Here is an 11,210-nt window from a genome sequence, read left to right as displayed (position 1 = left end):
GTGCCCGCTGCCAGGAGGGGACAGATATGTATGAGCTCAGACGAACTCACTGGCTGGAGGTGAATGTGCCGTGTCTCTGGCTTTAGCCCGAAAGCCCCGGCTGCTGGGCACGTCCCCGGAGGCCCCGGGCCCCTCGTTGGAGGGCATTCCCTCTGGGTACCTGTCAGGGCAGCTGGCCGGCTGCTGGCCTCTGAGGGGGAGGAAGATGAGCAAACGCCCTAAATCCTCACGACCCACAACCCCCTGGCGCCTGCTCCCCTCGTTCCCTCCAGGCTGGTCCTGGCTCCAGACGGGCCCGCCATCCCCAAGGCCGCAGATACCCGGGCCACAGGGTGGGCCCTGCCTCAGGGGACATGAGGCCTTTCCTCTCCACACCGGCTGCACGAACCCCCTTGGGTTTCCACGCAGCCGTGGCCGCTCACTGCCAGGCCTCGGGGGCGCCTGGGCCCCTCGCCTGCGCCCCTGGCTCCTCCTGGGTTGACTGCCGATCCTGGGCTGCATCACGCGCCTCCCTGGAGTCCCAGGAAGGCGGCACTGTCCCTGTTGGTCACCAGGCATGTTTCAGAGGCTGGGCCCCCCCAACCCCCCCATTTCAGAGGCTGGGCCCCCCCAACCCCCCCGTTTCAGAGGCTGGGCCCCCCAACCCCCCCGTTTCAGAGGCTGGGCCCCCCCAACCCCCCCGTTTCAGAGGCTGGGGCCCCCAACCCCCCCGTTTCAGAGGCTGGGGCCCCCCAACCCCCCCGTTTCAGAGGCTGGGCCCCCTCCCCACCCCCCCGTTTCAGAGGCTGGGCCCCCTCCCCACCCCCCCCACCCCCATCCTGGGCAGGGAGCTGAGCCCATCTCCATGGAGCAGCTCAGCCCAGCCGCCAGCCTGGGGAGCAGGGGAGCTGACCTTGACCCTGGACCAGCGACCTTCAACTGTTACCTCATTTCCCCTTGGCTGACCTTCACAGCAGCTCAGAAAGTGAAGGCCTTTCCCCTCCTCCACAGCTGAGCAAACAGGCCCCCAGGGGCACGGGACTGGCCAGGGTGCCACACCCACACCTGCGGGTGTTCGCTGCGCTCACTGTTAGCCCAGCGGGCAGCCGTGTTCCTGCTGCACCCCCTCTTTCCTCTCCACGGGGGCTGCTGATCCTCCCGGGGCACCTCACCAAAAGGCCTCCCGGCCCCCCGTCTTTTTGTTTAGGAAAGGAGAGGGAGAGGGAGATGGAAACATCAGAGATGACAGAGAATCGTTGATGGGCTGCTGCCTGCACGCCCCCCACTGGGGATCAAGCCCACAACCCAGGCAGGTGCCCTGACAGGGACTCGAACCTCGACCTCCTGGTTCCTAGGTCGACACCCCACCACCGAGGCTGCTCCCCTGTCTTGCAGAGCGGACAGACCTCCAGGGTCAGGGAGCAAACTCCCCCGGCGGAGTCCGCGGGGATGTGCCACTGGGCCTGGCCCAGCAGGCAGCCTCTGAATGCCCCCACCCCCCCAAGCCTCCAGCTCGCACCCCGCCCACCGGCAAGGCAGGGACAGAGGCTGAGCCGGCTGGCGCGCTGGGCAGGAGTTTATTGAAAATTCACAGACACAGGAGCTCTGAGCAGGGTCGCGGGGTCACAGCTTGGAGACTGGGGAGGGAGGGTGGAGGGAGTCCCCAGATGCCAGCAGCCCCCACACGGGGAAGCTCCCTCAGAGCCCTTCTTGCTGGGTGTCAGGTCGGAGGGACCCAGGGACCCGGTGGGGGCACACGGGGTTGGGGCGCAGCCACTGGAAGCCAGGGTGCAGCAGCCCAGGAGGAACCGGGGCCGGAAGCAGGTGGAGGGCCAGGCGGCGAGGGGCCTGCACGAAGCTCGCTGCCCTCGACTGTGACTGTGCGGAACCTCGCCAGCCTGGCTGCCCGCTCACAGCTTCGGGGCCCGGGGCGGACGCCCGCTCTGCCCCACCACGGCATCCCCGGTCCTGAAAGAGCCCTTCCGGCGCTCCATGGTCCGCAGGCCGGCTCGCCTCAGTAGTCGGTGAGCGGGTACCGCAGGAAGATGAAGACCAGGACGATGCAGGAGGCGGCCAGGGCGGAGCTGGTGATGTTGAACAGCCGGGCAGTCTTGGCGTCCTCCACGGCGCCGTTCAGGTCATTGAGCAGCTTCTTGTCCCGGACCTGAGGCAGAGGAGGGTGAGTGAGGGCGTACCAGGCCAGCTGCTGGCGGGCAGAGAGCAGGGGCCAGGGCAGTGGGGGCCCACTTCAGCTCCCCTTCCTGCCGGCCAGCCTGTGGTTCCGCTGGACAGAGGCCTTCCCATGGACACGACCACGTAAACAGTGCCTGTCCAGAGGGAGACAAGGAAAGGCGAATACGGTGCCACGTTACCCGCGGCGAGGCACCTGGTGGAGGCATACGGGAATTCTTTGTACTTTTCAGTCTGAACGTTTTTTATATGAAACACCTGGTGAGGAATACCGTTCCGTTCTTGAAAGTGGCTGAGCGGAGATCTGAAGTGCTCTCACCACAAAAATAAATAAATAAATAAAATCATTATGCGACGCGATGGTGGACTGAGTCGTCGCAGAAACCACGGGCAGCACCGTACGCCTTGGGCTTGGCCGTTATGTGTTGCCTGCATCTCAGTGACGCTGGAGAGGACTAACTAAAGAGGAACTGGTCTCAGAGAGACACGATGGGACGACGAGGCAGCGCATGCCTGTCCTAAATCGATCGGTCCCAACTAATCGGTCCCCAGCCGGCGTGGCTCCGTGATCGAGTGTCGACCTAGGAACCAGGAAGTCACAGTTCGATTCCCGGTCAGGGCACAGGCCCGGGTTGTGGGCTGGATCCCAGTGTGGGGCGTGCAGGAGGCAGCCGACCCGTGATTCTCTCTCATCATTGATGTGTGTCTCTCTCTCTCCCTCTCCCTTCCTCTCTGAAATCAATAAAAACACATTAAATAAATAACAATAACCAAAGCTTCACAGGAGGGAGGGAGGAGACAGGCACAGATGTGGCACAGAAGGAAGGGAATGTCTTTACGTTAATAGGTTGGTGGGTGGACAAACAGACAAAGGCAGGGGCTGGTTTGAAGGAGGAAGGTGGGCAGATAGTCGGGGACACGGATGGATGGGGGTGCGTGAGGAGAGACAGGAGAGAAGAGGAGAGTAAACAAGCCTGTATAGGGTGCGGGTAAAGCAGATGGACAAAGGTGCTGGGTGGATTGGGTGGGGAAACGGGAGGAATGGGTTACAGAGAGAGGTTAGTAGGAGCTGGAAGAGTGTAATGAGCGGGGTAGGTGAGGGGTAAGAGAGGGGGGAAGGAAAGGTGAGGCTGTGGACAGTGGGTGGGCGTGTGCGATGGAGGGTGGGCGTGCGCGATGGAGGGTGGGCGTGTGCATGGAGAATGGACGTGTGAATGAAGGTGACGGATACGTGTCCTGACGAATGAAGGGATGGGCACAACCACGCTGGGGCCGGAGAAGGCGTAGAGGCGATGGCGGTGAGAATGGAGAGGGGGATGGTGGGTGAAGTAACAGTGAAAGTGATAATAAGAGAGATGGCGACCGGGCCAATGGCATGACCTGGTTTTAGCTCAGTTAATCCTCGCAGCAACACTTTGAGGTGGTACGTCCCGCTTTGCACCAGGAGCAGGATTCGGTGCGGAGAGAATGAAGGCCCCAGGGTTCGACCCCTGCTGTAAACTAGAGGCGCCACGAACAACGGGTGCATGGCTGGGTGGTCTATTCAGAAAGTGGGAGAGGTGGACAGAGGGGGAGAGAAGGGAGAAGGAAGAATAGAGAGGGTAGTTGGATGGATGGATCCCTGACACAGAAACATGGGAAGAAGGAGGAAGGAGAGATGCAGGTATAACAAGAGCAGTGAGGGCTGGGAAGATGGATGGGTACGTGGATGGTGGGCTGGGCATGGATGCACGACGGGGGTGTGATGGACGGTACTCTGGGATTAACTGAATAAATAGAGGGGTCCGGGGGGAGGGTGGGAGGAAAGTGGGTGGATGGATTGAAAGATCGGTATAAAGTTTCATAACGAAAAATGGATGAGTGTGTGGGCAGGTAGGTGGATGGACGAATGACATCAATGAGCACAGATGAACAGATGAAAGGATGGATGGACAGATGGACGGGTGGATAGATAGACGAATGGATGGAGGATAGATGGATTGGTAAATTGATGAATTCAGCATGTGGAGTGAAAGGAGAGGAGGAAAAGAAAAAAGGCAAGAGAATACACAATCGTAGATGAATGGGTACATGAGCAGTTGGATACATGGATGGATGAGAAGGGAGGGAAATAGACAAAAACGATAGGGGATAGACTGCATGGGTGGGTGGGGTCAAAGGTGCAAATGAGTGAAGATGCATGGAAAGGTGTACGTGATGAGTGGGTGAGTGAGGCGCTGCTAGAAGAACAGTGGAGAGAAGGGAGGTGGACGGCTGGAAGGATGAACAGAGGTTCGACGTGTGGATTGGGGGGGGTGGGATGGAGCTGGTAAGTAAAGTGGAACGAGTTACTGCGAAAGTGAGGTTCGATGAACAGTTAAGTGAATTGATGTATAAGAAAGGGATGGGATGGGGAGAGTGGGAAAGGGAGGAGACGCTTAATGAACATGTAAAAACATGGCTGGCTGGCTGGATGGATGAATGGATGAATGAATGATGGGGGATGGGGGATGGGTGGATGAATAAATGAATAGATGGATGGTGGATGAATGAATAGGTAGGTGGATGAATGACGAATGGCTGATGGAGGATGGAAGGGTGGATGGGTGGATGGATGAATGGATGGATGATGGATGTATGGATGGATGTATGGATGTATGGATGTATGGATGTATGGATGATGGATGGATGGATGGATGGATGATGGATGGATGATGGATGTATGGATGATAGATGGATGATGGATGGATGGATGATGGATGGATGATGGATGATGGATGGATGTATGGATGGATGATGGATGGATGATGGATGGATGGATGTATGGATGATGGATGGATGTATGGATGATGGATGGATGTATGGATGATGGATGGATGATGGATGGATGGATGTATGGATGATGGATGGATGTATGGATGATGGATGGATGGATGGATGATGGATGGATGATGGATGGATGGATGGATGGATGGATGGATGGATGTATGGATGATGGATGGATGATGGATGGATGGATGGATGGATGATGGATGATGGATGATGGATGATGGATGGATGTATGGATGGATGATGGATGGATGATGGATGTATGGATGTATGGATGATGGATGGATATATGGATGATGGATGGATGGATGGATGATGGATGGATGATGGATGGATGGATGGATGATGGATGGATGATGGAGGGTGGGTGTGGATGGATGGTGTTGATGCTCTGAAAGGAGGGAATGGGAAAATATGCATATACAAGAGCTGACACAGCATCCTCCCTCCTATCTGTCCTTTCTGGCTTTCCTGTCACTGAGAAGTCTCACAGCCTCCTGGGCCCACTGAGCTGCTGTCACGTCCTCGTGACATCTGCTCCTCTCCCGTCACCATCCCTGTACTGGGTCCAGCCGCATGCCCTCTTGCCTGCACCCCTGCCCCAGGCCCCTAATTCCTCTCTGCCTCTGGGCTTCTCCCAGCGCCTTCCTCCTCACTGACAGCTCTGCTCACACGTTCCTTCCGCGTTTCCCAGGTGATGAACCGCAAACCCCTCACAGGTGGTCCCCATCCTTCACTGCACGCCTCCCGCCTGCCTTTCCCGGACCATCTTCCTCCGCTCCCCACAGAGCACGGGGCCTTGCTGCTCCCCGACTGCCTCACCTCGTGCCTTTATGTTTTCTCCCTCGGGAGCACCTGTCCCCTCATCTATCCTTCAAGGCCCCGTGACAGTGCTGGAAGCGTCCCATACCAACCCAACCTCACCCTCGTGTTCTTTCTCTGACACACGGGGATGCTCATCTCACCTGGTCCTGCCCATGCACCGCTAACCCAGCACCCCTGGGCCCCTAGGCTGGCCAGCCCTGCTTTGGGCAACAAGAAGGGACGGGTCTGGTGGGTGGACAGCCATGGCTGGGATGGGGTGTCTGCGGGGGAGGGGGCTCGGCCAGAGGGAGCCAGTGGAGTATTTGCAGAAGAGAGGCCTGAGTCTTACCTAAGCCCTCGGGCTGGGGGAGCAGCATGTTGCAAACCGAGGTGCGCTCACAGGACAGCTGGGCTGGGGCGTTTGGCGAGGCCAGGGGAGGGTTGGCATGGATCTCAGGGGGCTTGCAATGCCAAGACAGGGGGTGGCGAGGGGGGCAGTGGTCATGATGGGCAGCTTGTGCAGACGGCATGGACGGAGAGCTGATGCCTGTCTGCCTCCCCTGGACACTGGGTTGAGCAAAATCAGGCTGCACCCTTGTGGCAGGCCCAGCCTGCAGTGAACTGTGCTGCCCGGCATCGGGGGAGGGCGGGCGGGTGGCGTGAAGATGGGTAAGCAGATGTGCGAGGCAGGGACACAGCCTTTATTTCACACCCACAGAATGCCGGCCTCTGCCCGGCCCACGTGGCTGCCGTGAGCCTTGTGAAGTTTCTACTTGGTTTGTGAACGATGAAGGGATGGGCTCAGGGAAGCAAGGTGGCGTCTCAAGAGCTCGCTGCTCTGAGGGACCCAGCTGGGAACGCAGCCAAGGCCTCGGACCCCAGGCCTGCCGGGTGCCCTTGGAGGTGCCATGACCGGCGGCACATGCTGTGGCTGCAGCCGGCTGGGGCTGAGCAGCTGGTGGACAGATGGACCAACTCCCCAGAGTGGGAGCCCGAGCCGCCAGCACTGTCCTCCCTGCCCACGCGGAGGCAGCTCACCTTGCACGCCCTCCCAGGTGAGCCCGAGCCTCTGCCCCTCGCTGCCCGCGAGGAAGAACGCAGGTGAGCAGCCCCGGGTGGAGGCGTTGAGCCCCTTCTGCCCCTCAGAAGCACCAGCTCCGACCTGCCCCCACCCCGCAGAAGCCTGCCCCACTCAAAGTCCATGACCTACCTACAGCCGCAGCAGATGGGCCTGCCCCGTGCCAGCCGGCCGCCCACAGCCAGGCCAAGGAAGGAAGGGACGCTTCCGAACAGGAGCCCATGCTGCCGGGCACACGCCCACAGGCAGTGGGCACCAGAGGAGGCCGAGCTGGGGCTGGCCTGGGAGTCTCCACCCCCAGCTCCCAGGGACCCTCCCCTTTGCTGCCTCTGCAGCACACACAAACACACACACCACACATGCACACTCACACCCCATGCATTCAGTGCACACATACGCATGCACACACAGACAAGCACACACCTATATGCATGCCCACTCAGGCACACACATGCACACTCCCAAGTAGATGCACACGTATGCACTCACACGGCCGTGCATGTATAGGTATACAAGGCACACTCACACCTACACCACTCATGCACACATGCTCAGACTCATGCAATTCCACTCACACATGCATGGACACTCACACCTGCACATATGTCCACACTCATGCTCACACTCAATGTGCTCACACACACATGCACGCTCACGCACATTCACTCACGTAACATAGTTCCACGTGGTGGAGCCCAGGACCAGGTACACAGGCCAGATTTGAGGGATGAATGGCGGTCAGCGATGCTGATGCCCAGGGTGAGTCAGGAGGAGGGGAAAGCCAGGCAGTCAGATGCGCGGTGCCAGGGCGGGCGGGCTCACAGAGGCACAGTGACAGAACAGTCCACGTCCTTCCACCCACCCAGCCTCTCTGGCCCAGCCCCTCCCCTCCCTGCAGCCCCCATGGACCCCTCCCCACCCCCACTGTCCCTGCCTTGCTGATCAGTTGCAATGGATGAAATGAACCGGACCTTCGGCATCACACCTGGGAAGAGGGATGATCCGGCGGGATGCAGGCCAAGCCCTTCCTGAGCCACAGGGAGATGGGGACCTCTTCCTGGGGTAGGGCTCCAGCGGTCTTGGGCGCTCTGCTCTTACACACACGTGTACAGATCTCTGCACCCCACGGGTGAGTGGTCACAGCTTCCCTCCTGTGACCCGTCTCCACCTTGCCCTTGGCGGGGCCTGTCTGCTCCTGGCAGCTCCTCTCAGAGCAGCGAGGGGCTCTGGGGGCTGTGCCCACCCGGGCAGGCTGTGGGCTCCGAGTGTACGGGACAGGACCTGCTCACGGCTCTCCCCCTGGCTCCCTGGACAGACCGTCTAGAACCGCGTGTACAAGGGGGAGGGGGAGGGCCATGACTGGTGACCAGTCTGTGTGGCCGCCCTCCGCAGTCTGCCCTGTGTCAGATTCCCCAGTGAGGGGCTTGGACAAGGTCTCCAGCCGCCCCGACATCTCCTCCTGCCAGTGGGGGAGGACTCCAAGGCCCCTCCACCTCCCCATCCATCCAGAGCAGCTGTCCAGGTCTAACTCCCCCACCTGCACCCAGAGGACAGGCCCTGGGCCCTGAGTCCACCCCCTAAGCTGGCAGCACAGAGAACCTGCCCCTGTGGACCCAGAGCCCAATCAAGACCCCCCGGGAGCTCCCAGCTCAGCACGGGAGGGCGGCCCAGAGCTCCCCACACCCTCCTCGCCGGCCTCCCCGTCCTATTCCTCAGCCCCCTTGGCTGCAGCCGCTGCACCCACAGCTTCTCTGAGAGGGTGGGGCAGAGCGGTGCAGCCTGCCCCCCTCCCCCCCGCACCCCCCCTGCGCCCGCCTCGCGCTCACTTTGAGGGAGTAGGCCAGGGCGATGAAGCCCAGGCAGCAGAAGTTGAGGTAGACGAAGTTGAAGATGGACCACAGGTAGTAGTCGTTCACCTCGCTGGTGTCGGGGTAGACCTCGATGACCGTGGTGGGGTTGGTCATCGTCTTCTTCTCCGCCAGGTGCTTGCAGACCTGGGGCGCGCCGGCCCCCCGCACGCTGTCTGCCTTGGCGCTCTTGGCCTCCATGGGGAACAGCGTGGGCGCCATGGGGGGAGAGGCCGAGGGCTCAGGGGCCGGGGCTGCGGGCGCCTGCAGGGCGGGGGGCTTGGACACACAGGCGAAGCAGCCCTTGGGCGACCCTGCCGGGGGTCTGGGGATCCAGAAGGCCCCGTCCAGGGGCACGCGGGCTTCCTGGGCGCCGTCCGTGGTGCTGGCCAGGGCTCCCAGCGGGGCTGGGCACGGGCCGGGGCCCTGGGCCTGCAGGGAGGGAAGAGGAATTGGAACTGGGTCCACTCTGGCGGCCCACAGCGTCTCCCCTGCAGCCCCAGGGCAGCCCCAAAGGACATGGACATCCCTGGGGAGGCGGCCAGCTGCCCGCCCGCCCGCCACCTGCCTCCCCCGTCACACCAAAGCCCTTCAAGCAGCCTTGGCACGGACATTGGGGGCTTTTCATGGCTTTGCCATCTGCGCACAAACACTCACCCACTGACACACCAGCAAGCGCCCCCACAAGGCCCGACTGACTCGCGTCGCAATACACAGAGCGCCAGCACCCAGGCCCGACCCCCGCGGGGCAGCGCACCCACAATGAGGCCTCTGCCGAGCTGGCAGCGAGCAGCGCTGCCCGGACACCTGCAGCGGAGACGCTGACACATCGCCGGCGCCCGGACCGGCACTCCCCGTGCGCTCGCTCGGAGATGCCGCCAGGCAAACAGCTCCCCACGGTGACGCGCAGCCTGGACACAGCGACACGGGCTGGGGCACCGGGGCGGAGGGCGAACGGACAGGAGGCTGCGGGGGCTCTGAACTGGCGCGCCACGACGTCCCCGCCCCCACCCCAGGCTCCCCGCGGCGCCTGGGACCCCAAGCCCCGCACTCGCACTCGCAGGGCGCCACCCACCCTGGACCACGACGGACGCGCAATGTCACTGCGAAAGGAGCACTTTTCCAAGGAGGCGCCGCGCCCTGCGCCCCCCTGGGGGTCTCCGGGAGGCCCCGGTCCCAGCGCCGCAGCCAGGACGGAGCGTTCTCACTCACGGGCAACTCCTGGGCTGGCGGCCTGACCCCTGCGCTCTGTCCGCGCGTCCTTCTCCGTCCCGCGGCCGCTGTCTGTCTGGCCGCTCCGCGTCCCAGTGTCCCGACCTCGGTGCGGGGAGCGCGCGGAGCAGGGGGGGCGGGGAGCGCGCGGGGCTGGCGGGGATGGCGCTGATCCCCGGAGCCTGCGCTCCCTCCGCAGCGCCAGCCAGGCGGGTGGCGCGGCTGCAGCCCAAGCTTGACTCACGGCAGCAGCGGCTGCGGGCACAACCACCTCCCGCCTCCTCCGGCGCAGGGTGTGGGCAGCGGCGGCGCGGGCCGGAAGCCCGACCCCCCGGGGGCTGCAAGGCTAGCCAGGGATGGGCCCCCCACAGCGCCGTCCTGACTCCTGGTACCCCAGCCCTCCCCCTGCCCCTCCCTCTGGCTGAGCCCCTGACCCCTCCCTGACCACTCCCAGCGGTCTCCCCAAAGAGCCCCTTTCCTCCCCCGCACACCCCTGCCCCCAAACTAGCCCTCGCAGGCCCATGTCCTCCTGGAATCTGACCGTCGCAGTCCCCAACGCCCCGTTGCAGTCCCTCTGTGGGCAGGATGGAGCACCCCAGTGCCCAGCCCTGCAGGATCCCGTCCCTAACCAGAGGCGACCCTCACAGCGCCAGCCCGGAGCCCACCAAGCACACCCCTGTAGTAGTCCCTGCCTCTCTCCCCAAGTCTGACCCCCCACTCCGGCTGAGTCTCTGAACCCACCTTCGCTAATCCAGTTCCCTCACAAACGCGGGTCTCAGAGCCCATGTCCTCTCACCAGTTGGTCTGTCTGTCCATGGGGCCAGATGTCCTTCTCCAAGACCTAGTGACACGTTCTCCTTGGAGCTCAATCCACTCACCAGCCCTCCCCTCTCCAGGAGCCCAGCCTGTCCCCCTGGGTCCCATCCCCTTGGGTCCCATCCCCCTGGGTCCTATCCCACCTGCATCCCATCCCACCTGGGTCCCATCCCCCTGGGTCCCATCCCACCTGGTCCCATCCCACCTGGTCCCGTCCCACCTGGTCCCGCCCCACCTGGATCCCATCCCCCTGGGTCCCATCTCACCTGCATCCCATCCCACCTGGGGCCCATCCCCCTGGGTCCCATCCCACCTGGTCCCATCCCACCTGGCCCGTCCCACCTGGGTCCCATCTCACCTGGTCCCATCCCACCTGGTCCCGTCCCACCTGGGTCCCATCTCACCTGCATCCCGTCCCACCTGGGGCCCATCCCCCTGGGTCCCATCCCACCTGGTCCCATCCCACCTGGTCCCGT

General features: G+C 62.4%; 1 protein-coding gene across 2 annotated transcripts; it reads right to left on the bottom strand.

Moving 5' to 3' along the window:
* Positions 1 to 1,538: 1,538 nt before the first annotated feature.
* IFITM10 (interferon induced transmembrane protein 10) lies at positions 1,539 to 10,304 on the bottom strand. 2 transcript variants are annotated; one of them, XM_080640158.1, is made up of 3 exons: positions 9,919 to 10,304; positions 8,686 to 9,138; positions 1,539 to 2,143 (listed from the first exon to the last, which is right to left on the bottom strand). In XM_080640158.1, the coding sequence occupies exons 2-3, from the start codon at positions 8,926 to 8,928 to the stop codon at positions 1,994 to 1,996; spliced, it is 393 nt and encodes a 130-aa protein (XP_080496284.1). In that variant the 5' UTR covers positions 8,929 to 9,138; positions 9,919 to 10,304; the 3' UTR covers positions 1,539 to 1,993. The 2 variants fall into 2 exon arrangements, with proteins under 2 accessions (XP_080496284.1, XP_080496285.1); XM_080640159.1 differs by lacking the exon at positions 9,919 to 10,304 and adding an exon at positions 9,464 to 9,611.
* Positions 10,305 to 11,210: the final 906 nt, after the last annotated feature.

The sequence above is a fragment of the Plecotus auritus genome (genome assembly GCF_963455305.1).
Source record: "Plecotus auritus genome assembly, chromosome: 9".
NCBI lineage: Eukaryota > Metazoa > Chordata > Mammalia > Chiroptera > Vespertilionidae > Plecotus > Plecotus auritus.
This window is presented reverse-complemented; position numbering and strand designations above follow the sequence as displayed.

What these genes read in the sequence shown, in the direction of transcription:
- IFITM10 (XM_080640158.1), bottom strand. Translation starts at nt 8,928, where the DNA reads ATGGCGCCCACGCTGTTCCCCATGGAGGCCAAGAGCGCCAAGGCAGAC. An exon ending in CCCTGGCCTACTCCCTCAAA is followed by an intron (nt 2,144 to 8,685) that starts GTGAGCGCGAGG and finishes CCTCTGCCTCAG; the next exon opens with GTCCGGGACAAGAAGCTGCT.